Source organism: Castor canadensis, chromosome 17 (genome assembly GCF_047511655.1).
Source record: "Castor canadensis chromosome 17, mCasCan1.hap1v2, whole genome shotgun sequence".
Classification (NCBI taxonomy): domain Eukaryota; kingdom Metazoa; phylum Chordata; class Mammalia; order Rodentia; family Castoridae; genus Castor; species Castor canadensis.
Window position 1 is genome coordinate 56,561,162 of NC_133402.1, and position 24,451 is coordinate 56,585,612.

A 24,451-nucleotide genomic window follows, 5' to 3' on the forward strand; every position below is an offset into this window, starting at 1 on the left:
CAAGCCTGAGCAGACCAACAACCTTGCAGAGCTTGGCCCACAGGGCAGCCTCCACTATGCCCTAACACTGAATTCACAACCTGTCCCCACTATCACATCAGCTCCCTCCTCCATCTTGCTCAGGGGCTCTTCAAAACTTTCACAGCATCTTCAGTCACTGCATTCTTTCTCAGGAGCTGACCTGGCTCCTCTCCCATCACAGTGTCCCTGAGCTGTCATGTGCAGTTCAATGAGTATTAGAAGAATGAACTAATAAGTTAGAGTGGCAAACATGTCACTGGAGTTCTGTGGTGGCAAGTACAATTGCCAGTGTAGAATGGGCAGGAGCATGTGTACCCAGGATGCAATTGGGCTGCCCCAAAGGTAGCTGGGTTTCTTACAGTGGGAGAAGACCCTTTGGTTTTTGCTTTCTCAGCCCTGAATGTGACCCTTTCCCGGTGTTTCCACAGTGTCTGTTAGAACCAACCCCATGCATCAGATTTGGGGCTGTTACAACCCCACACTTCCTCCGTCAACCCCTGAGGAGGACTAATCCCAGAGTAGGCAGAGAAAAGGAGCATATTGATCCAAGTTGGATCTTAAGAAAGGAGCCCAAAGAAGTCTCCAGAATGCTGTCTTTTTAAAACTTTATTGCAGTTTTGTTTGTGAAAAAAATGTTTAAAAACATGAAAAGTAAAAATATGTTTCAAGTTTCTAAATTTCCAGAAGTTATTATCTTAGTAGTGTGATCTATTGCTTTCCTAACGTGTGTGTGTGTTTGTGTGTGTGTGTATGTGTGTGTGTATGTGTGTGTATGTTTATGTATATGTATGTGTGTGTGTATATGTGTGTGTGTTTTTATGTGTGTGTATGTGTGTGTGTGTGTTTATGTGTGTGTATGTGTGTGTGTGTATGTTTATGGGTATGTATGTGTGTGTGTATGTGTGTGTATGTGTGTGTGTGTTTATGTGTGTGTGTGTTTATATGTGTGTGTTTATATGTGTGTGTTTTTATGTGTGTGTATGTGTATGTGTGTATGTTTATATGTATGTATGTGTGTGTATGTGTTTATATGTGTGTGTATGTGTTTATATGTGTATGTGTGTGTATGTGTGTGTGTATGTGTATGTGTGTGTTTGTGTGTGTGTGTTTGTGTGTGTATGTATGTGTGTGTTTATATGTGTGTGTTTATGTGTGTGTGTTTGTGTGTGTATGTGTGTGTATGTTTGTGTGTATGTGTATGTATGTATGTGTGTGTATGTGTGTGTATGTGTGTATGTGTGTGTATGTGTATGTGTGTGTATGTATGTGTTTATGTGTGTGTATGTGTGTGTATGTATGTGTGTATATGTGTATGTGTGTGTGTTTATATGTGTATGTGTGTGTATGTGTGTATGTGTGTGTGTGTTTATATGTGTATGTGTGTGTGTATGTGTGTATGTGCGTGTGTGTATGTGTTTATATGTGTGTGTGTGTGTGTTTATATGTGTGTGTGTGTATGTGTTTATGTGTGTGTGTGTGTGTGTGTGTGTGTGTATTTTATGGTCTCCTGCTATCTAGACTAGTCAGTTCATGGACATTCTTTGTTACTTAACTATGTACCCTGGCCATGACCTTTCCCCTTCCCAGTCCCTTATTTCCTGCCCTTGGAGGCCTTTTGCTGCTGTCCCTATGAACTTTTTTCTCAGACATCTTTTAAATAGATGAACTGTGAGAGCTATCTCACTAGTTCTTTTTGGATGGTCATCTAGGTAGCTTCTGGTATGTTTCAAATAGTGCTTCAGAGAATGTTTCTACAGACATCTCTGCAGACTCATTTGGATATTTCTCCAAAGTAAATGTCAAGAAGAGAAATTTCTGAGTTGAATAATTTTTGCACACTTAAAGTTTTAAGCATTTTTTTCGTTGTACTAGGGTTTGAACTCAGGGCCTCGCACTTACTAGACAGGTGTTCTACATTTAAGCCAATGCCCCAGCCTTAAAGATAATTTTAAACGTAAAGAAAATGTCTAAGAATACAAATAACACTCATACAAAAACTTGTGCCCAGATTCTTCACTCATTGTTATCATTAGAGCCCGTTTTTTTATTATTTTCTCTCTCTACCTTTGTAAGATTTTTTTCTGAACTCTTGGAAAGTAGGTTGTCTACATCATGACTTTTTGTCCTCACATACTGTTCTATGCATTTCTATATTTCCTAAGGATAAGGATTTTCTCTTACATAACTATAGTAATTCAACATGGACAAAATACTTTTATCCAATCTGCTGTCTGTATTCTAATTTTAACTGACCTCCCCAAAAGTCTTTTTTACCACTTTTTTCTTGCTATTACAGGATCTTGTCTAGGATCAGACTTAATTCCTATTGATTTAGTCTCCTTTAATCTGGAACATTTCCACAATCTTTTTTTGTCTTTTGTGATGATATTGACATTTTTAAAAAATACCATTCATATATTTTTAATAGAACCACCCTCATTTGGGTTTGTCTGATATCTCCTCATGATTAGATCCAGGTCATGCATTATGCATTACATAAGTGACAGTGTGTCCTTCTCAGGGTGTCACATCCCCAGGCATGTGATGTCCACCTGCACCTCATGGTGATGCTAAGAATTTGCAGGCTTCAAATTTTGGTAGAAGTTTATTTTCCAAAGCCTTTTGCCAATTTATATTGTTACTACAGTCTGTCAGATTTTCCATTTCCACATCCCTTTTCTCACATAGGAGGCCATTAACTTATTCCCAATCTATACACTGTACTTGATAATGCTTCCTTTTTAAAAAAGAAAGCTTTACATGTTTTGGGAGAGGGTTACAGGTTCCATGGTCTGTGAAAATAAAACAGGATCCTGTTTTCCTTTGGAAGAGAAAAGATGCCACTCACCCTCCGTACCCAGGAGCCTGTCTCTCCATTTATCTTCCCTTCTTCTTTCCCTTTATCCAGTGGGAGCAAGAGACTGGGCAGGATTTGCAATGGAAAGACCGAGTCTCCGTGCCCCCTTCACCTTTCATCAGGTGTGGACCCATGGCTGTCCCATTCTTAGTGTCTATAAAACAAAGCTCAGAATACCTGGATCAGGTCACCAGTGTAGCAGATACCCAGGAAGGAACTGACCTCCCTAAGTGGCCTTTGGAGATGGCAATGCTTAATGCTACCCAGAGGACAGGCAGCCCAGAGGACAGGGCTCCTGCAGGGAGGCAGGTGGATCAGTCTCCCCAGCACACTTCCTTACTCTGCCAGCCTTAGCTAACAGCTCCTCATACACCCCTCTGAGATAATTAAGCATTATTATTCCTATTGGCAGGTGGAGACAGTAAGACAAGAGTGGTTAAGTGACTCGGTTACAACTGCTGGGATTGTTTGAGGGGGAAGCTGTGCCAAAAAGGGGTGCAGATCAGGGGGCCAGAAGAGCTTAAGCTGTTTAATGTAACTTTTAAAATAGCTGCTGGAGGGTGGTACTAGAGGTGGACACTAGTAAGGCATAAAAAAATACACAGCAAATAAAGAACAGATGTAGTTTATCTACTACAATAATTTGCCATGGACAGTTTGTCAGATGCTTATGCAGTGTAAAGAAGAGGGAAAATATTGAAGGCTATGATAAACTCAGTGAGGACAACAAAATAAACTCCACAGGCTACCCACAGAGCTGAGCAGAGGTCTCCAAGATGGCTAAGCAGAGGCCAGTCTCCATGTGAGAGCCCCAGCTTTTCCAGAGACAAAGAATCCACCAGACCCAGTAGACTCCTCCTCTTAGTACTAGCTGTGGGAGCCTCTATCAGCTGCTTGGACCTAGAAGAGGCAGCCCTGCCATCAGGCAGCAGGAACTCCAGACACAGGAGTAGGAATGCATGGGAGAATAGTGACTAGGGTCAGTGGGGAGACTGAAGATGAGAGGAATGTCCTGGCCTCCTGATAGACAGGAGCCACCAAGTCATATGGACATGGCCAGTGATCACTGGTGCAGCACATGGACTGACTGAAAAAGGACATCGAAAGCTGTCTCTTAGGGTGGGCTGAGGTATACAGCAGTAAGCATGGAGGTAGATGGGCTCTAGGAGAAAGCCAATTCCTGTCATGTTCAGAGAAGCAACAGATAACACACTGGATGTGGCCCAGAAAGGGAAAAGTGGACAAGAGGGTGACCTTTGAGTCTCCTCCTCAACCTTTCCTGTCCCCTGCTCCCTTAGCCTCCATGCTCACCTGTCTTTTAAAGAGCCTGGAGGTTCATGGTCCCCACCCGCTGAGAGTGTTTTTGTTTCTTCAGCAGGGTAGCACATCCCTGCTCACTGAACCCCTAATGGGCAGCTGGCTCCCTCCCTAGGTTATCAAGGAGCAATTCACCATCTGCTAAAGTTGAAAGCACAGAGACTCAAAAGCCCACTGGGCAGTTAGTCCAACTGCTCTCTCCAGAGGCAGCACTTTAGGAACACAGATAGGAGGGCCCAGGCTTCAGGGACTGTGCTGGAGAGAACCAGCCTGTACCATTTCTGAGCAGATTCCCTGGACAGCACCTTTCTCAGGGCAGAAGTGATGTTCTCCCCTTCCCCTCTTCTGACCCTGCTCTGGCCCAGAGAGGTTACCATCTGCCTCCTTGTCAAATGAATGAAGGCAGCTAGTGAATTATTTAGCCCTTGTCTCTCCACTGTTTCTTTTTAATTATAAACTCAGAAGTGCTGTATGATGAAAAATAACGATGCTTACATCCCAGCATCATCGGGGGCTGTTTTGGGTGTGGTTTGTAAAAGACAGCTGTTTCTCTTGCTGGTATAGTACAGAGAAATGATTGTTTGGTGGAAGAACAGGATTTTTTTTCCAGTTGGAAAACGTCACCAAGTGGCCTTTCTGTTCTTCACACATGAAATACACACTATCACTCGCATATTTTTAGTTAATTTATGTCCAAATAGTCCTTTCTCGAGCTGCTGGAAACTGATGTTTGGGCTGCAATTACCTTTCGCAGCATCTCAGAGAAGGGTTTCAGTACACACAAAGCTCAGGGGAGACTAAACCAGGAGCCCACTGACTGTAAATTTTTCCATTTGTAGTTATTCAAACCACATACTTTATTACTAGTACAAAAGACATTGTGTCATTCATTTGGAAGGAGAAACTAATGCTTCAAGAAAGGCTTTGAAAAACATTCTGTTTAGAAACAATTTTTTCTGCAGCCCCTGATGCTGTGTGTCTTTTTCTGAGTTGTCTTTTCTCCTGGCCTCTTGCTAAACTGTGTTTGCCATTTGCATGACAAACGAGGCCACCCTTCCTGAAGCTTACCTGTCCCTGCAGCCTGCCTCCCACCCAAAGTTGTCCTCCTCTCTGTATGTTGCATCATAATCCTTGGCACAGTCATAAATTATAGTGTCACCATCAAGATTGTGGCTTCTGGAAAGAAGTAAGCAGCGGGGCCAGATGAACTCTCAGAAGATAGAGAGACTGTTTTCATGCAAATTCCTGGCATCCTGGGGAACTGGGAACAGCCTCTTTATTATATAGACTCTGTTAACAATTCCTCAGCCAGAAGCCATTTCCCCTGGCTGTTAGAAGCTGTAATGCTAAGAGATAGATAACCTTTTAGGCAGAAACTTCCTTTCCTTCTTGGGTGATACAGTTCTTATCTAGAAAAAAAAAAATCACTGTACTGATTAGGTTAAGGAAAATGGCTGAAGGTATTTTCAGAGTGCTTTTAAGTGGAGACATTCATTCTGAAATAACTTTCTCATTTAGTACATACAGCTTACTTTAAACCTCTTGGTCCAGTGCAGTAGAGAGTGACCAGTGAACAGGAGGGGGCGTCTCATATGGAGACACCCTGAAAGCAAGGCCATCTGTGTCTTAACTTGTCTACAAAGGGCTGCATTGAGCCCCTCTCATGGTCAGTTGCCTCACCCAGGCTGGTCAACTGCAGTCAGGATGGTCACTGCCCCAAGGGGGAGTGTCCAATCTGCCAACTCCAAAGTGACTCTTGATATACAATGTAAATTTCATCTGAGTTCACCCTTCATTTCCTTTGTCACCATTTTAAGATCTTTTGAGGTTTAGTGCAATGTTGGAAAATACGTTCTGTGCATATAGCCACTTGTGCCCCCATCGGTGGCAAACATTGCTCATGAAGACCAGGGCCTTCTTTTCTGTAGACTTGGAAGGCCTAGTCCAGAGCTTCTGAAGCTTGGCTGCCCATGGGAGTCATCTGGGGGATTTTTTAAAATGCCATGAGTATTTTAATTTATTTAGAATCTCTAAGAGTGGTATCTAAGCATAGGTAGATTTGAACATGTTTCAGGTGATTCATGTTGGCATTGGTTACAGTTCTTGCTAAGCCCAGGTGGAGCCTCAGACTCCTTCTCAACCCAGCTACTAACAATGACTAGAGTTGGTATTTAGTATGAAACCTAATGCAATATATGGTTTATGTCCAGTTTGTCTATGCCAGTAGCTCTTAGGGTGTGACAACCAAACAGGGAATTTGTTGGAAATGCAGATTTCTCAGATCCTGTCACAGAACTTAGAAACTTGAGAATCTAGGTGGGGGTCAGCTTTACAAGCCTTCCAGAAGATTGCAGCACACACCCAATTCTGAGAACCACTGCTCCAGTCAGCCATTGTAACTAGTGATTACACATTAGAATTGCTTACCAAGGATTCCAAGTGCCTTCAGTGATTGATTAAAACCTACCATTGCTTCTGCACCACTCCCAGAAACTCCAAGTAAGTTAAAATACCTATGACATTTAAGAAAATGAAGACGAGTTCCCCTGAGTGATTCCAGTGGGCTCGAAAACTGGTCTAGGCTTTTGGGATATGTGCAGGAGTATTGGCCCTCATCTAGTATGATGGACTTCTGCTGTATCTACCTCTACCTGGAGGGGACAATGGTCTGGGGACACTGTTGGTTGAGTAAGGATGGAACTCTCCCCCAGGCGTGCTTCCGAAGTGTGGAATGTGGCTGAGGTCTGGACAACAACACTGAAGAAATATGATAGGGAGCTTTGTGGTTAATTGATAGGCTTCAATATAAAATGTTGGAGGTATCCCTCACTCCCAAATCCCACTACCCCTAATAGTAGCCCACAATAGTTCTACCACCTAAGAACTTAGCAGCAGTACTTTTAAACTAGTGCCTGATACAATTGTATGGACTCAATGTGTTCATTTCCTATAGCTGGTATAGCAAAGCATTATAGCTATCACCTAGGTGTCCTTAAACAAGATAAATTTATTTTATCTCTGCTCTGGAGGCTGGAAGTCTGAGAAGAAGGTATTGGCAGGACCATCCTCCTCTTGAAGGCTGTAAGGGTAGGATCTGTTCTATGCCTCTCTCCCAGAAGCTGTAACTTGGCTTATAGATACATCACTCCAATCTCTGCCTCCATCTTCACATGGCATTTTCCCTTTTGTGTCTCTGTATCTTCACCTGGCCTTTTTATAAGGAAATAGACATTAATTTAGGACTCAACTTGATCTCATATGACCTCATCTTAACTTGAGCATGTCTGTAAAGACCCTATTTCCAAATAATATCACATGCACAGGTTAAGACTTCAACATATCTTTTTAGGGGAAGATAATTCAATCCACAGCACTCAATAAATTCTTGTTTAGCCGTAATAATAATCACTATCTTTTGTTGGGTTTTCACAATCCCAATATGTTTTACATATTATAAAACAATTTTGGAGTAGTGGGCTTGTGAAATCAAGAGCCATTTTATGATGCTCTTGGTCATAAACCTATTACTTCTAAGCATCAAGGGATGCATGCAATATGATTGGTAAACAAGTCCAGGATCACCACACTCAGTACTCACGAGAGCCTGGATTCCTACCATATTCCCATTGAGATTTTGTTTCACACAAGATAGTAGAAAAAGATACTGTATTAGTGCCCAGACACACAGCAATAGGATCCAATGGGTTCCTTCGGGATAAGTAATTAGCAAGAGGAATCAGTCCTATGCCTGGACCTTGGCCTGGATCACAGTTGGGTGGACTGCAGAACCAAGGCTATGTGTTGTACCTGTCTTATCTCACCGTGATAAGTCAGTGAACTGGCTGGTTAGCATTAGGGATCGCCATTGACCCTCGAGAAGGGAGCTGAGCTCATCACTGCCGTGTCCTTAATAAGGTTCTAGGTTCAGTGTGAGCACTTAGATGCTTGCTGCACGCTGGCTGAGGCTGAGGGACTAAAGGGTACCTCCAATGACACTTTCCACTTGTTGGCATCACACATTTTGTTGGCATCACACCTGCTCAAAGGTGTGATGTAGGTTAGCAAAGGATCCTGATGATGGCTGGGTTAGGATTAATCCACTGCCAGATATCTTGTCTTAGTTCATAAAACTCTACATACATACACACACATCCCACTTTCCCCTACACAGACATAATCTAAGATGTCAGTTAAGACATCATTATTCTGAAGCAGTGGTTTTCCAAAGTTTGAATAATTTCTTGACAGCACAACCGTTTAATGCAAGGCTCGATGTGGAAAGTCAGTGTATGACATCCTGTAGGGAGCTTAGTAGGGTCCTGATGGTACTGAGGTGCCTGTCCTTCCTTTCCTTTTCTGTCCTCCCCACACTCCACCACCTGTGGCAACTCTGGAGAAACTCATTCACTACAGAATGCAGACCTGTGCTCTCAGCATCCCTAGAGGAAGTTACTCATTAGCAGCTTTGCAAAACCTGTGCTCAAGTGGATGCAGATTTCTTCCCAAGAGCCCCAACCCTTCTTCAGCTCATTGTGGATCCCTCATGCTCCCTTACCACCCATCAGAGCAAACAACTCCTCCTTCATGCCCCCTCTTTATGCCTGCATTGGAAAGCAGGGAACACTTAGAACTCTTTGCAGTCACATAAACGTTCTGGCCTTGACTTCTGGTGCAAACTTCCTCTTTCAGCAGCAAGACTTTCCTGGCTGGCAGACACCCTGCCTCCTGTAGCATCACCCTCCCTCCTTTATTTCTGTCCCCTCCACAGGGCTGGTCACCATCCTCTAACTTAATAGATTTCCTGCCATATAATTGAAGACAAGTTGAATAGTCATTATCATCATCATAATTATCTCTGAGCATCAGAAGGCAATACTGCTGATATGATGTTTGAAAAGAAGGAAGGAGAGTTTAAAATTCCCAGGAAGGAAAGCGAGGGCTCCCCTGACTTTGTGTTTCCTTTTATTCTGCCTCAGAGATCAGTGCTCCTATACTGTTCACCTGAATAGGCAAGCTGGCCATGACAAGCTGTCACCTGCCTGTCCAGGGTGGATCTTCTGGAAGGCTTGGCCACCTGCTGGGATAGAGGGGTTGGTGTTGACAGGCCAAGTTCTGTGTTCAGTGAGGCCCAACAGCGCAAGGTGGCAGGAGGGCTTGAGGCTCCTCGCCAGTGGACCTGGCACTGCCACTTTACATGCAAGAGGGAGCAGCTCAACAGCTGTCACTGACAGCCCCTGGGGTCTGCTCCAGACTTGGCAGGGGAGGACACCTCCAGACTCCCAAATCGCTCTTTGAAATTCAGAAGAACTACACTTTCATCTCCCCCCCACCCCACACACACACACAAACACTCACAAAAGATAAGCAAGTCCCAACTCTCTTCTACTCACAGACATATACTGCCAAGTTTTTTTTCTGTCTCTCAGTCTTGCACACACATACTGATAAGTTCTCACTCACATAGAATCTCATTTTGTGTCTCTCTCTCTATCTCTCTCTCTCTCTCTCTCTCTCTCTCTCACACACACACACACACATACACACACACACACAGTCATACTAATTAAACTCTTGCTCTCTCCTACTTAAATTAACCCAGATATTTTGAGAAAGCAAAAATCCCCTCTCCTGGCTGAGCTCAGTGGCTCAAGCCTATAGTCCTAACTATTCAGGGTACAGAGACTGAGAGGAACATGGTTCAAGGCCAGCCTGCACAAAAATTTCACCAGACTCCATTTCAACCAATGTCTGGCCACAGTGGTACACACCTATCATCCCCAGCTACTTGGGGAAGCAAAAATAAAAGAATGGTGGTCCAGGCCAACCCAGGAATAAAGGGAGACCCTATCTCAAAATAACCAGCACAAAAGAGGCTGGCAGATTGGCTCAAGGGGCAGAGAGCTTGCCTAACAAGTACAAGGTACTGAGTTCAACCGTACTGCCAAAAACAAAAGCAAAACCTGGTCCTCTGGGGGAACCCAGACCATCTCAAGGTTTGGTAACAAGTCCTCCCCTAAGGGTGACATACCACAAGAGTCCCTTGACCTACCAGACACTGACCTCCAGGTGTTTGAGAATTCCTGGTTCACTGGATGAGTTTTTATCTCACTTCTCAACCATGAGCACTATGCTGATAAAGCCAGTAAGCGCATTCATTTCTGGGGGATGGTGAGAGCCAAGCATTCTGTTGCGGAGTAGCCCAAACCTGCCCTCCAGGCATTTGTCATATTGCTGGCATTTAGCTGAGGACATCTCCCACCACAAAAGCCTGCCAGCATCCTCAGGGGAAATCAGGACTGTCTCCTTTGCAGAGAGTTGGATGTGTGCCTGGGGAGGTCCAGGCCAGGTTGCCTTTATTCCTCCTAAGCTCTAGGTAGGAAACCAGATAAATATGCACTTTGTGATTTGCTCTTTTTTTTCCCATCAGATTAACCATTTATACATTTTAAGATATTTTTGCTAACATCCACCATGTGTTTTTGGTGTTTGGACAGCCTGTAAGAATTGTCAGGTTAAAAATAGCCTCCTTCAGCTGAGGCATGAGGCCAGGGAGGAAAGGAAAGAGAGAGCTGCTGTGCACACTCTGGGCAGTCACCACTGCCCAGTGGCTTCAGGTGTCATAGATTATGGAATAATACAGAGTGCAGGCATAGAATGTGTGCTCTGGGGGTGAAATCCTGGTATCTGGCATGAAGAATTGAAAATGAGGATCATATTTGTCCAAGAGTGACGAGCTTCAGAGGCAGTCTTGGCAAGGGTCTCACCTTAACACCTATAAGCAGCCCAGTGCCTGGCAGACCTTACCATTCCCTGCTTCTGCTCACCTCCCTCTTCTTCCCCTTTAGGACTCCTGTGCTTCTGCCACCTTGGATTGCTTCCTCCTCCTCTCAATTTGCCTAGTGAACTTCTACTCATTCTCTAGGGATGAACATGATAAAAATAAGAGTTAACACATATTCACTACTTGCCCTCTATTCTAGACCTATATAGCTATTAGCCAGTCAACCCTCACCATGACCTTTCTATACAGGAGCTAAGGTGAAGCATGCACAGAGCCGTTGGGCTACTTGCCCTGACCACACTGGTGGAAAGGGGCAATATTTGTGCCTAAAGTCATCTACAGGCTCCAGGAGCTCTTAACCACCACAGGACATTGTCTCTCTGATGTCTCCTGGCCACCTTCCTTGACCCTGACTGTGTCCCCTGATTGGAGTTGCCTCCAGTTCTCAGAACTCCCTGTTGTCACATTCATCTTCACCTTTCACTTGTATTAACTACATGTGAAGTCCCTGTTCTCTGCCATCCCACTGTCCTGTGCAGCTTGAGGGCAGGGACTCTGGTAACTCATCTGTGGGACCCCAGCTCCTCCTCAAATAGGGCCTGGCTCAAAGCAGTGCTCAGTGCTTATTTGCTGATAGGATGAATGAATAAGTAGATGGGTATCTGCTCCTTAGGGAAACAACACTAGCCAAAGTCCGGCAGCCAAGCTCAAGGCCAAGCAGAGAGCCAAGTTAGATATGCCCAGTACAAGGCTGGTGGACAAAATGGAGACCCAAGGGTCTCCATTTAGAATCATGGATTTCCAGCCTCCTGGATCCTGACCTCAGCTGAAGAGCAGGCAGGACAGTCAGCATGTGGACAGGCCACTGCCTTGGGCCCATCACACTCCAGTGCAGCCCAGTTCTGTGTGCAGCCTCCAGAGTTAGGAAAATCTTTCCCTGAGAAGTGAAGCAAATGGAAATGGGGCACAGAGGCAATCCCAGTAGAAGGATCCCTGGGAGGTATGCTGCATCACTCCTCTTCCTTCTTGGTTTCATTCTGTTTCCTCCTCAGCCAAATGATGTAGCTTTTGTATTGCTATGGGACAAAGAAACCACAACTGGCCTCTTACGTAGCTGATGTCATGTGGTTTTAGTGCATTTGGGGCAGTTATACCCCTTCCGCCCCCAAGAATGACATTAGAATAAGTATGTAGGAGATAGGAGGATAAAGTCCCAGTACTTGCTATTCTCTTGTGTGTGGTGTGCCCACATATGGTATGAGACTAGCATGGGCCATGCTGACACCCTTAAACTCCTGTGGATAGGCCCAGCAATGTTGCCTGCCATGGGTCAAAGACTATACTGGTTGTCCTAACTTAACAGATATGGGAGTGGGGGAGTAACGTGCATGGTTTGTTTCTTTTCACATGCTTTCAACCAGAAAACTGATGAGCAGACTGACCAGGTTTCTCTTTCTTCCAGGGAGGGAAGATCCCCGTGAGATGGACAGCTCCAGAGGCCATTGCTTACCGCAAATTCACATCAGCCAGTGATGTCTGGAGTTATGGAATTGTCATGTGGGAAGTCATGTCATTTGGAGAGAGACCCTATTGGGATATGTCCAACCAAGATGTGAGTGTCAGCAGCACCCACCTACCACAAACACTCATCCAAGGTCCCCATATGCAGTGGATAACAAGTCCTCTTATCTGATTTCAGCTCAAGGTCTCATAACTTGAACTTGAAGTGTTCAGGGCAGGGGATACAGGGACACCCTTGGTATGAAGGTTTGAGTTAATCATAGAGCCCAGCATGGAAGACGACAGTCCCAAAATGGTGCCCAAGCCATAGATTCCAACTCCAGAGACAATGAGTCGGCCATGAACAGTTGTGGACCATGAATAGATCTGGCCCAAACTAAGCAGGAAATTCTACCCTAGGACCTAGAGCCTAGGTTCTGTTTTCCTCTGTCATACTCATGAAGGGAAGGAGTGCTGGGTCATGGCCTGGGTTCCGATCCTGTTCTGCCTCTGACAGTTTCTGTCTGGGATTCACATCCTCAGCTTTAAAGAGATCTGCTGCAAAAGACTCTCCTTCCAAGAGAACTCCCTTTTCTCAGAGCTTGGGTTACTATCAGTGAATAGGAAGCTGAAAAAGCTTCCCAAGACTGGTTAACTTCAGATGGGGGCCACAGAAGCAGGGGGCCTTGTCTGAGGGGGGTTCTTCAACCTCCCTCTAGGCTCCTCTTAAGAGACAAGGATAGGAAAGAGAAGCATCATCAGAGATGCTGTAAGCAAAGGTATTTTGGTGGTGTTTCAGATGCGAATCTTTGTTCAATATTACTAAAGGTAAGGATGCCCTTTTTAGGATGATTTGCTTTGATAAGGCTCCAATCAAAAGTCCTATGTAGATTTCAATACTGCCTTTGACCACCTGCCCTCCCCCCTTGGAGCTGAGAGAATTACAGTTTGCAAAGCCTACAATACCTGCGACCTCTGCTTTTTCTGTCATCACCACAGGGAGGGGAAGTTCTTAACTTTCCTAGTTTCCAGGCTGGAGGAGACAGGGCTGTCCCTGGTCCAAATGTGGGTCATTCAAGCAACCAAGCACACTGTAAGCACCTCCATATCTGGATGGACCCTGAAGCCCTTGTAAACTTGTGAAGACTGCCTTTAGCCATCCCCCTGTCCAGCCTGAGGATTAGAGCCTTGGGCATTTCCTCAGAAGATTGAGAAAGGAGGCAGTTTCCCAATGTGATGTGGGAAGAGGAGCTGGGGCACTTCTGGGACAGTACTCCCTGTTGCTGTGGGAACAATGTTCCCGCCCAGAGTGGGTGAAGTGGCTGCATCTTTAACCAGGTCCTGATGCCAACCTTGGGTGGATCTAGGCCCTCTATTATCTGTGATTATCCATGCCTCGCCTCTGCTCCTGTAGCGTGTCCAATCAGTAAGTGGCAGTCTTGACGCCAAGGCTGCTTTTCTGAAACCAGCTGCACACAGGTTCCATCCATATGTCTGCGTAAGAAATGTTAGCCAGACAAAGCAGACCCGTCTTGTCCCACCCAGAGACCTTAATCCGATTAAGGTCAATTCAGCACACATAGAATGGATTACAAAACTGACAGGCAAGATGTGACATTCAAGATATTCTCCGTCAATTCATTCACCTCTGCTGAAAACAAATACAATTTCTGATATTAGATTTTCAAATTATTCATTCAACAAACAGCCTTTGCATGGTAACTGTGACTAAGTATTGTGCTTGCTGAATCTATTCTTGAGGAGTTTATAGTCCAGTGATATATAGATAGGGCTGTGGGAACATTTGGAGGAAGGGAGCTTCCCGATATTTGATGTTAGAGCTAGGTCTCAGAGGAAATAAGTACATCTGTAAAGTAGCAGTTTATTCTCATTTTGTTGGATTGCTCCAAAATAAAACCCGTAAGCACTGTTCCAAGTTCAAGTCTGCTTCTAATGCAAGAGGAGAAGTGGCTTTATGCCCATTCAGAAAGCCTTTTCAACCTGGCCTGGGAGAAAGCCAGGAAGTGGGGGGCACTCCCAGTGGCTGGGCTTGCAGCTTGCAGCCTCACTCATCAGAAACCTCTGAGGTGGTGGCAGTAAAGGATTTTACAGATGACAATTGAAAGGCTTTAAGGAAGAGAATTGCAGAGGCAAGTTGGAGTGCTGGTAATTGGGCTTCTGGAGCCCAGGAAGGTCTTTGAACATGTACAGAGAGAGTTTGTCAGCCAGACAGAGCAACTTGGAAGTTCTGCTGCTTGGATCTGATTGACAGAGATAATGAGAGTGGCAGTGTCTGTGGAGAGGAGCTGTGGTTTTATTGAAACATCAGAGCTCAACTTAACCCGCTCTGCCCTGGTTCCTCCACAGCTCTGAGCTCCTCCACTTCACTCTCTCCAGTGCAAGGTCGAGTAGGCAGCACCTGCCACCCAGCTCACTAATGGGAAACACACGTCAAAAGGCAGCCTGGAGCCCTCCCTAGGAACATGAGGGAGGATAAGGGAGGGGCCCTGCTCACTTCCCAGAGATGCACCGGTCACCTCATATAGTACCTAAGAGCACATGGAGTTAGACCACCAGCACCCGGTCCCCACCCTGCCCTATACCTATTGTCTTTGGGGTCAGATGAACAAAGGCAGTGTCTTCCCACCTCTTATCTCTGAACCTTCAGTTTGTCCTCAGGATGTTTATGTACACTGGACTTAGGATGGCCAAGAGTGAGATACAGGGTCCAGTCACCTCAACTGCTTCGCTCATCCCCACTACACTCACCTTCACTCTCCTTCCTCTCTGGAAATGCCATCTGATCTCACTCTAATCTCTACTCTTCTGAGTGTCCATATGTCTAATCCTGCTACACCAAGGAATGGGCCCAGAATTCCTTCCAATTGTCACCCCTGCTAGGCAGGTCACCTTGTACCCCCAACCTTAGGTCACATCTTCCCGTACAGTTCAAACATGGTCACTGGTATTTAGAGCAGTCAGATGGCCAGACTTCAGATGTTTCTCCACAACCTCTCCCTGTTTTACACACCTGCTAGTGAGGAAAATATGACAGAGAATGATCTCAAAATCCCATTAGAGGACTAATACTATTTTTTGAATATCATGATATTTTAATTTGACTGTAAGTTATATACACTGAGAATTAGAAAACACCCAGTGCTTAAATAGAGAATAAAAATCTTCAAACCTATAGTACTTCAGTCAAAGACAAGTGTATAAATGCTACCCAACAACATTTAATGGCCTGAGTATTTTTTCTTTGAGGTACAGGGTTGTGTTAGCCAGATTTTTATTGCTGTTACAAAATATCAGAAAGAAAGACTTTGAAAGGAAGAAAGGTTATTTTGGCTCATGGTTTCAGAGGTCTCATTCATGGTTGGCTGACTCCATAGCTTTTAGGACTGTAGTGAAGCAGAATATCATGGTGGCAGTAGCCTGTGGCAGAGGAGTCTCCTCACCTCATGAAAGCCAGGAAACAAAAAAAGAGAAAGGGGCCAGGGTCCCAATATCCCCTTCAAGGCATGCACACAATTATCTGCTTTCTTCAATGAGATCACACCTCCTAACAGCTGCATCACTTCCCAATAACACCACAAGCTGCTAATCAGGCCTTGAGTACATGGCCTTTTGGGGGACATTATGGATCCAAAACATAATGAGGGTAAAGACTTTTTACATGCCAGAAGGATCAATGTTCCCAGAGTATCAGCTTAAGTAACAGCAAATATATATATATATATATATATATATATTTCTAGAAGAAATAGCATAAAGTGGGAAGTGATGTCCCAGTTTGCAAACATGAACATGGAAGAATGTTCTCCTGATTAACCTCTATCTCCAAAGGTGAGGATGGGATGTGTTATTTACTAAGTCCTCACTCTGGGCTTTGTGACTTCAAACACTATCTTCTGAGCCCTCCACAATGAGCAGTAGTAGCTCCGTGTCTGCCAAGCAGAAGTCCACTACAGCAGACACGGCAGTAATGAAACCCTGTGTGTGAGGAGGATTCTTTCTACTACTTATCTGTGTGGTGTTGACATGCATCATCTCATTGTATCATACAATCTTTTTAATGGGTCTGTGTTTCTGGCTGACCTGCTTAGGAAGGAGGAACTAGTAGCTATATGATGTCCTCTTCAAAAGAAAGTAAGCACAAACAGAAGAAAAACAAAAACAAACGCCAAGACAGTCTTCAACAAAATCCCGCGAGGTGGTATGCAGAAGAGATAACAAGGGGGACATGGCGATTTCTTTGTGAGCTTATAGGCAGAAGACATGGCACATGAATGGGTGCCCCGTTCTCTTGCTGCTACGCTAGGAGTACTCAGATCAGCCGTGCACCGTGGTGCTATGCTCCTGCAGAAGGGCTCTAATCCCAGTGCTCTTTTTCTAGGGCAGAGAGAAGAATCACCTCATCAGTGGAGAAAATTAGTGTTTTGAGCTAATCAAACAAATTGAGCAGAGGAACCAGCAGTTTAGGGGAACGCTAACACCAGCTGCCTCGTACTAGAACACTTTGGGGCCCCTTAATCACTTGAGAAGTGGAATGTGGACACTAGCCCCTCCTAGCTTGCCACTGGGCAACGTAGAAAGAGCCCCTGGGGCCATTCAATGGGTAATCCCACATGTCTTCTCTTACACCTGTCTCCACAATGAGTGGGAGACTCTGGACCCCTCAATCTGGTTGCGTGGAAGGAGCTGGAAAAGGGCTCAGGTTAGTTAGCAAACCAGGCTGATAGGAATGATGGATTACTTAGTTTAGCACCACACTTCTGTTTCATGCCAGGAAGACACTGACCAGCCCCAGGGGGTGATCTTCAGGCTGAAATTACGATGGTAGCCCTCAGAGGCCTAAGGAAAGTGGCTTTCCAGGTATTTAAAACTTAAAATCAGGTATCCTTTGTGCTTTTTTCCAGCCCTATCACTTGCTAACTATGTGCCTCTGGGAAGATAACTTCAATCCTCAAGCCTCCATTTTCTCATGGGGATAATGGGACCAAAATGCTCTCCTAAAGGATAGAAGGGAATTTGATCGACAAATCTGGAGGAGATAAAAATTTGTCAGTTTGACACATTGTTCAAAAGTGAATGTCCCCAGTTACCGGTCTTTTTATACACTGATAATATTGGCATGGTTTGTAATTTTGTATTTCACCATATTGAATGGACAAAATAATATACCTTGATTATCTCCAGTAATTTCAGGTTATAATATCTCGTGCTCCATCTCATGTCCTGTATACGATGCATAGAAATTGTAAAAATATAAACTGATTGAGAATATGCACTTTTTAACCAACATATGAGTTAAAAAAGAAAAGAATAATTAGTTGAAATTAATCTGGTCTTTTTAAGGAGAGATATAAATACCAAAAAGTCCCTGAACTCCAAATTATTTCCTTTGTTGTTTAGAATACTTTAACTGGTTATTTTAATATAAAATCAATGCATGATTATTATAGACAATAAAAACTAAAAACAAACAAAAAGAAAGAACCTTCATGCCTCTACCTGCTCAGCAGCAGCAACCATTAACTCCACAGTCATGTCCTTCCAAGGTCTTTTCTAGGCATGTGTGTAATTGTTGGGTTTTGTAATAATTTTGTTGTTTTTTTATAAAGGCAAGATTATGCCATATCTGCAGTTATATAGCCTGCTCTTTTGCCTAATGTTATAAATGTGAGTTTATTTCAATTTCAATGGATACATTTTTTTGTGTGCAACATCAATTTAAAGGCTATGTTAGACGCAGGGCTTTACCTTGTACCATGTTTGTACCATAATAAACTCATAAGCACTTGGGTCATTTACAATTCCTTTTATACAGAAAGCACAGAGCAGGTACAATTATTTTAAATGAATTGTTAATTGAAAAGTATAGGATGAAAAACACAAAAATCTGAAAAACGAAGTACAGAAAGATTCCAAAAATTTTACAAAAGTATCCCTCAGAGTTTGTGAAAATTATCAAAACCTAATTGAAGATATTCATATTGTTGGACCACCTTGTTATTTTGACTGTTATCATTGTACTGAATCAATTTGTTTAACCTAATGATCTTCAGTCCCTTTCATGTTGACAGCTCATGAGGACTAAGGCAAATGATACATGGAGGTATCTGGAGGGTTCCTGGTATGGAGTAGGGGCCATCAATGCTGATCCCTCTCCTCCCTTTCTTTTCTCTTAGGAAGGAAAGAGGCCACCACAGGCTTTGAGGGTGTCCTGTATAAATAATAAGCTCACCAGGTTTTCCATATAACATACTTTCATCAACCCTGGTATCACCTGTTTTCAGGAAGGCAGAATTGGGACCCATATTTTCTTAAAGAGGAGACAGGCAGTTCACCAGCTCTGTTTTCAAAAAGCATTTGCAGTGATCTAGTGTGTGTTACATGCTAGCAACACAAAGGGACAGTAAGATGTGGTCCCTGCTTTCTAGGAGGCCACAGTATAGTGGAAGAAACCAAGTACAGAGAAAGTCTCTTACGGGAGATATATGGTGGCAGAGAGGGCACCTGAGTCAGCCTGGTCAGGGAAGTTCTGCCTTGGGGCTGATTTCTGAATGACTAGCTGGTGGCTCCTTCCCCGTCATACTTATTCCCTGTGTGCCACTGCAGGTCATCAATGCCATTGAGCAGGACTATCGGCTGCCCCCTCCCATGGACTGCCCAGCTGCTCTGCACCAACTCATGCTGGACTGCTGGCAGAAGGACCGAAACAGCCGGCCCCGTTTTGCAGAGATTGTCAACACCTTGGACAAGATGATCCGGAACCCGGCAAGTCTCAAGACTGTGGCAACCGTCACCGCCGTGTGAGTCTAGTGAAAAAGAGTGACTCCTGGAGTGGGTGTTCTCACGGTCAAGGGCATAACTGGCAGCCTTTTATTATGTGGAGAGCAAGGGTGGGATGTCAGCGCTTATCCGCTAAAGGGAGAAATTCAAACACTCTCTCCTTCTTTTTCTATTCTATCTCTCTAAAATATTCCCATATTCTCTACCTCTAGCATAGGCTACAGACAGTTGTTAAGAGTTCTGACTGAGTCTCTACTGTCTGTTGGCTTCCAGCATACTCAGCACTGGGCTTTATATTGATCCGACTGGTATGCCCCACTTCTCAACAATCCTGTTTCTAGAAGGCACTTTTTGTGTTAACTATATCAGTCTTCTAGGCAGGTGGAGCTGCAGACTTGGAACCTTAGCTAACATTTTGGCAGGTAAAGGCCCCAGTTGCTATGGGCTGGAGAAATACAGAGCAAATGGGCTTGATAAGAATGAATGCACAAAGTAGCTCTCAGCTACTATTAGCTGTGCATTACTCAGCTGTGTTTACATTGTTAACTCATTTATTAATTTCTCTTTTCAACCAAAGTTTGTAAAGTGGCTACAGGCTAAGCACTGGACTCAGTACTGGTACTATAAGAATAAGTAAGACATTGTTCCTTCCCTCACAGAGTTGAAAATCATTTAGGATTGGCAAACATTAATCAGATGATCATGAAAATGCAAAATTGACACCCTAATGGCCACTGGGGCAGGAAGGTGCACAGGGCACTGAGCACACACCTCTAACTACAGTAGGGAGGTATTCCTGATGACTGTTATCTCAGCTGAGAGCTAGGATGTATTCACTGGATGAAAAAGGAGATGGGAGTGAGGGATAAGGATGCAGCATGTGCAGATGGTGAGAAGGCAGAGTCAGTGTGTTGAAAGTATAGTTGGCTGGGGCTGAGACTGGTGAGGTGGGAAAAGTCAAGAATACTCAGTGCCTTTAGTGATGCTAAGAACTTTGGCTTGATATTCAGAACAATGAGCACCTATTAAAGGATTTGACATATATCAGAGTCAAGGTGAGGGTTTTTGGCATGATTTTGTCTGCATTTTGAAGAGTTTATGGGTACAGTATAGACCATACATAGGAGAAAATTTCACAAGTAATGATAGAGAAAGTAGGATCATAAACCAGAGTAATATCTGTGCGAAAAAGTGGATGAATCTGAGAAATTCGGGAAAAAAACTCTTTGTAACTTGGTGAAGGACTGGGTGTGGGATTGGACAATGACAAGATGGCGCCCTAGTTTCTGATTCAGGTGCCTATATGTCTACATTAAGTCTGTACCAGAGAAGGTCAGTGGTGGGTTTCTCTGTTCCATTTTTTTTCTTGTAGCAGAGGATGACACCAGCATGGAAAAAATGTTAGCAACAGGTTTGGGGAGGTTGTGGCGAACTGTACATACCACATTTTTTAAAAGAAGCACATGCTTAGATGGTCAGATTCCTAGATTTCAGTTGATAAAGGAGTAGGGGGTCTTTACTTCACTTCAACTGAATGCTGTACCAGTCTGTTTTGAGTGACCTGAGACAGTGCCCAGAAGCAAGAGGACCAGCCACTTGGCCTTGGAAGGGGTGCTAATCTAAGATTCTATAAGGAATGAAGAATCGAAGGCTCCATACCATCAGGGATGCTGCTGTCCATAATATCTGCTATCAGTCCAGAGAGTACCTCTGCTCAAGTGTCTCTGAAATCATGGAATCAATTGTTCCTCTCTGTCTTGTCAGGCCTTCCCAGCCCCTGCTCGACCGCTCCATCCCAGACTTCACGGCCTTTACCACCGTGGATGACTGGCTCAGTGCCATCAAAATGGTCCAGTACAGGGACAGCTTCCTCACCGCCGGCTTCACCTCCCTGCAGCTAGTCACCCAGATGACATCAGAGTAAGTGCACAGTCCCCTCTGTCCAGTTCACAGGGTTCACCTTGCTACTGCAGGTGATGTTGGTTGACTTTCTGCGGTCATCATCCCCACTCCTTCTCTGATAGAACCAAGCCCAAGGGGAATGCCATGGAAAGATGAACAGTGAGCCGGATAGAGATAGGGGAGAAAGTGGAGATCTATCCTGGAATCCAAATCAGATTTCTTCGAAGTGATAGCCATATGTCATTTGCCTAATCACAGAGAGTCTCTTCCCCATACAAGTTTATAAACTTAACCCATCAAAGAGAGTATCCAGATGGAAAGAACACAGCCAGCCAGCACTTTAAACAACATAGCAGGAAAGGCATTGCACCGATTCAGCAACAATCATGCTGTGTGGGGAGCCTTACACTTAGGCAGCTCCTGTAAATAAGCACACATTTCTATCCCCCACAAATTATTTACCAGTCTGCTGCTCCCACAGGAGTTTGGTGGAATACACAAAATAAAATTATTCAAATAAGATGAGAGCCAGAAAGGGTCTTAAAGATCCATGTGGTCTATCATTTCCCCCAGAATGTTCTGAGTAGCACCAGTTGTGGGAAATGTTAATAGGTTCTCCTTGGAAAAAAGGTCCCATGGTCAAATAAATTTGGGAAATACTGCATACTTTATCACCCTCTTGGAGATTCACTGCTCATATTAGCATTATAAAGGCCATGAGAAATCCTGAAATAAAGAAACACATATAAAATTATTAAATACCCTAAAACCATATTTTTGAAGGACAGGTTTTTATGGAACTGCAGTTTGGGAAATATTTATCTAGTTTCACTCTTCCCGTGCAGCAGATTCTGAAATGATGTGACATTGGTGCTGACACGTGGCAATGCTGGGGCAGAAGACTGCTTTTCTGGCTGCCAGTTCTTTATATCCAGCTACCTATTTCCCACCCACCCCACCCCACCCCCATGCCACAGGGGTTCTTGTACTTTGCTGGTCACTGGGATCTTCAGGGGATCTTTAAAAACTACCGATGCCTGGGCCCACTCCAAGACTTCTGATTAACAGGTAGATGGTGAGACCTGAGTATTGAGATTTGTTAAAGCTTTTCAGATAGTTATAATGTGTGGCAAAGCTTGGCAACCTCAGTAATACAGTGGGCAAGGTTCAAATTTTGCCTTCTACACTCACAGAAGCTCAGATAATACTATCTAGGAAGTCAAACGTACCCCCACCCTACACACACACACACACACACACACACACACATCGAAAGGACCTCACAAACTGCCTGAGCTACAGTATATACTAAAAGTGTCCAGGTAGGCTCTGGTGGCCTGTGAAACACATTTCCTGTGGTACAGGATCCATTAATCCATCAGGCAGTTGACATACACTAACTTATCACCTTTTATAAACCAGGCAAAGTGCTAGGCTCTGGGAGAGTCCTCCTACTCAGGCCATCTGCTGAGTCCGGGAGAGATGGGTGAAGCCTTACCCTACCACTTAAGCTCTAGAGCAGAGGGACAGCTTCCTGACACTCTGACCTCTTTGTGTCAACCACTCTGTGTAGTTTATTCTTATCAGAAATAATGGAGCTCCAGTTGTTCCAAGTAAATCATTTGAATGTGCTTCTGGCCTTGAATCCACTAAATATAAGAATTTTTTAAAGGTTTAGTTACTGATGATGCTTTGAAAGGACAGGCCCTGCCATCTTGAATGATTACCAAATGGACAGTGAAAAACAAAAATAATATTAAAATAAAACACACCATGGGAAAACCAGCCTCCCCATCCTGCAGAGCTAAAATGGACACCTCTAAATGATCAGAAGACCTAAGAGAAATGGTGCTCACAAAGACAAGGGTGCTCTTACTTTCCCACTGTGACGCCTATACATGGGGGTAGTTGTCATGTGATCTCCCCATAGTCTATAGGTATCAAGTGAAGTAATTCTCTCATTCTGGGAATAATCACTTGAAAAAGAACTAGGGGAAGACTAAAAGTCAAACTAAAAATTAAGGGACTTAGTTCAAAGTAAAACACGTCCATGTAGTAGTGGAGCAATTCAATTTATTTCTTGAGAGATAAAAGGTGGAAAAGGAAAATGAGCAACTCAATAAAATAGATCGTGGGGCAATTTGTGAATTCAAACTTCAAGCAGGCTTCCCAAAAGTATTTGGGAAAAGCCATGGGCAATTTGACTTTCCCAACTAGCTACAGTCTGTAAAGGATTGATGACCGTGTAAAAGAGGAATGGAGCAGGAGAGTTAAGACATTATGGATGCAGATCCAGACCAGACTCCACTCCAGAGTCTACCAGGCTAGGCAGTGTACAAAGTGATTTGTTTTGCTGTGGTCAGGGGCTTTGGAAAAACAACTCAAGACCATTAGCAGATTTCTAAGGGGAGCCCTGTTGGGGGACCAGTTGCTAAGTTGTCTTCTATTGAGTCCTCAGTCCACCATTGCTTACCTGCTGTGTTAACTTGAATGCATTACTTAACTTTTCTGAATGCTATTTGTTTTGTCTGTAAATGTGAATATAATAATAGTACCCATCATATTGGCTTGTGTGAGACAAACAGAAGAGCACACGCAAAGCACCTTGGTGCCTGACCTGCCCCTAGGATGCACAACAGAAATGGTTGCTGTGAAATTATTATTATCTTTATTTCTGCAGTGTTTTGTCAACTTTAATGAAATGCTTTCCTTTGGCTTAGTTGAGATAGTATATGGCATAGAACATGCACTCAATCAGTGTCATATATCCTAATTATTAACTAAGGAGATGCATGTGTTTCCCTAAGGTCAAATTTAAGCCATGAATTTGTTCATACTGATATTCACAGCTCATTGATGAATCCAATCCAAACCCTACTCCAGACATAGTCTTTGGATTCTTGCTTGGGCAGATATTTTAAAGTTATTTTGAGATCACCCTTCTTAAAAATGCATGACATTAAAATTCAAACAGAGTTAGAAATTGAAAAGTCAGGGGAAAACATCAGAAGACCAGGCAAGCCCCACATCTTTTCAATCTCAGTGGGTGTTCACTAATTTAGGCAGAAAGCTCCACAGAATAACTGAAGTCCCATAGAGTGTGTACTGGGAGTGCTAAAAGAAACAGCAAAGGAAAATTCCAGTCAACCAGAGGGTCATGAATACAATGAAAGGACTAACGCAGAACAAATAAGGGAGGAATAAGGCACAACCCTTTCAGATTGGAGGAGGCATTGGAAACTAAGGCCATTGCAACATCATAAGCAGGAATATAG

General features: G+C 43.9%; 1 protein-coding gene across 2 annotated transcripts in view; it reads left to right on the forward strand.

The window, feature by feature from the left end:
* The window catches only part of Ephb1 (EPH receptor B1), a 440,603-nt gene that overhangs the window by 414,232 nt on the left and 1,920 nt on the right, over positions 1 to 24,451 (forward strand). For both annotated transcript variants that reach the window (XM_074060049.1, XM_074060048.1), the window contains exons 13-15: positions 12,439 to 12,588; positions 19,101 to 19,294; positions 21,039 to 21,194. In XM_074060049.1, the coding sequence (XP_073916150.1) occupies positions 12,439 to 12,588; positions 19,101 to 19,294; positions 21,039 to 21,194 (500 nt within the window). The remainder of the gene's footprint in view (positions 1 to 12,438; positions 12,589 to 19,100; positions 19,295 to 21,038; positions 21,195 to 24,451) is intronic.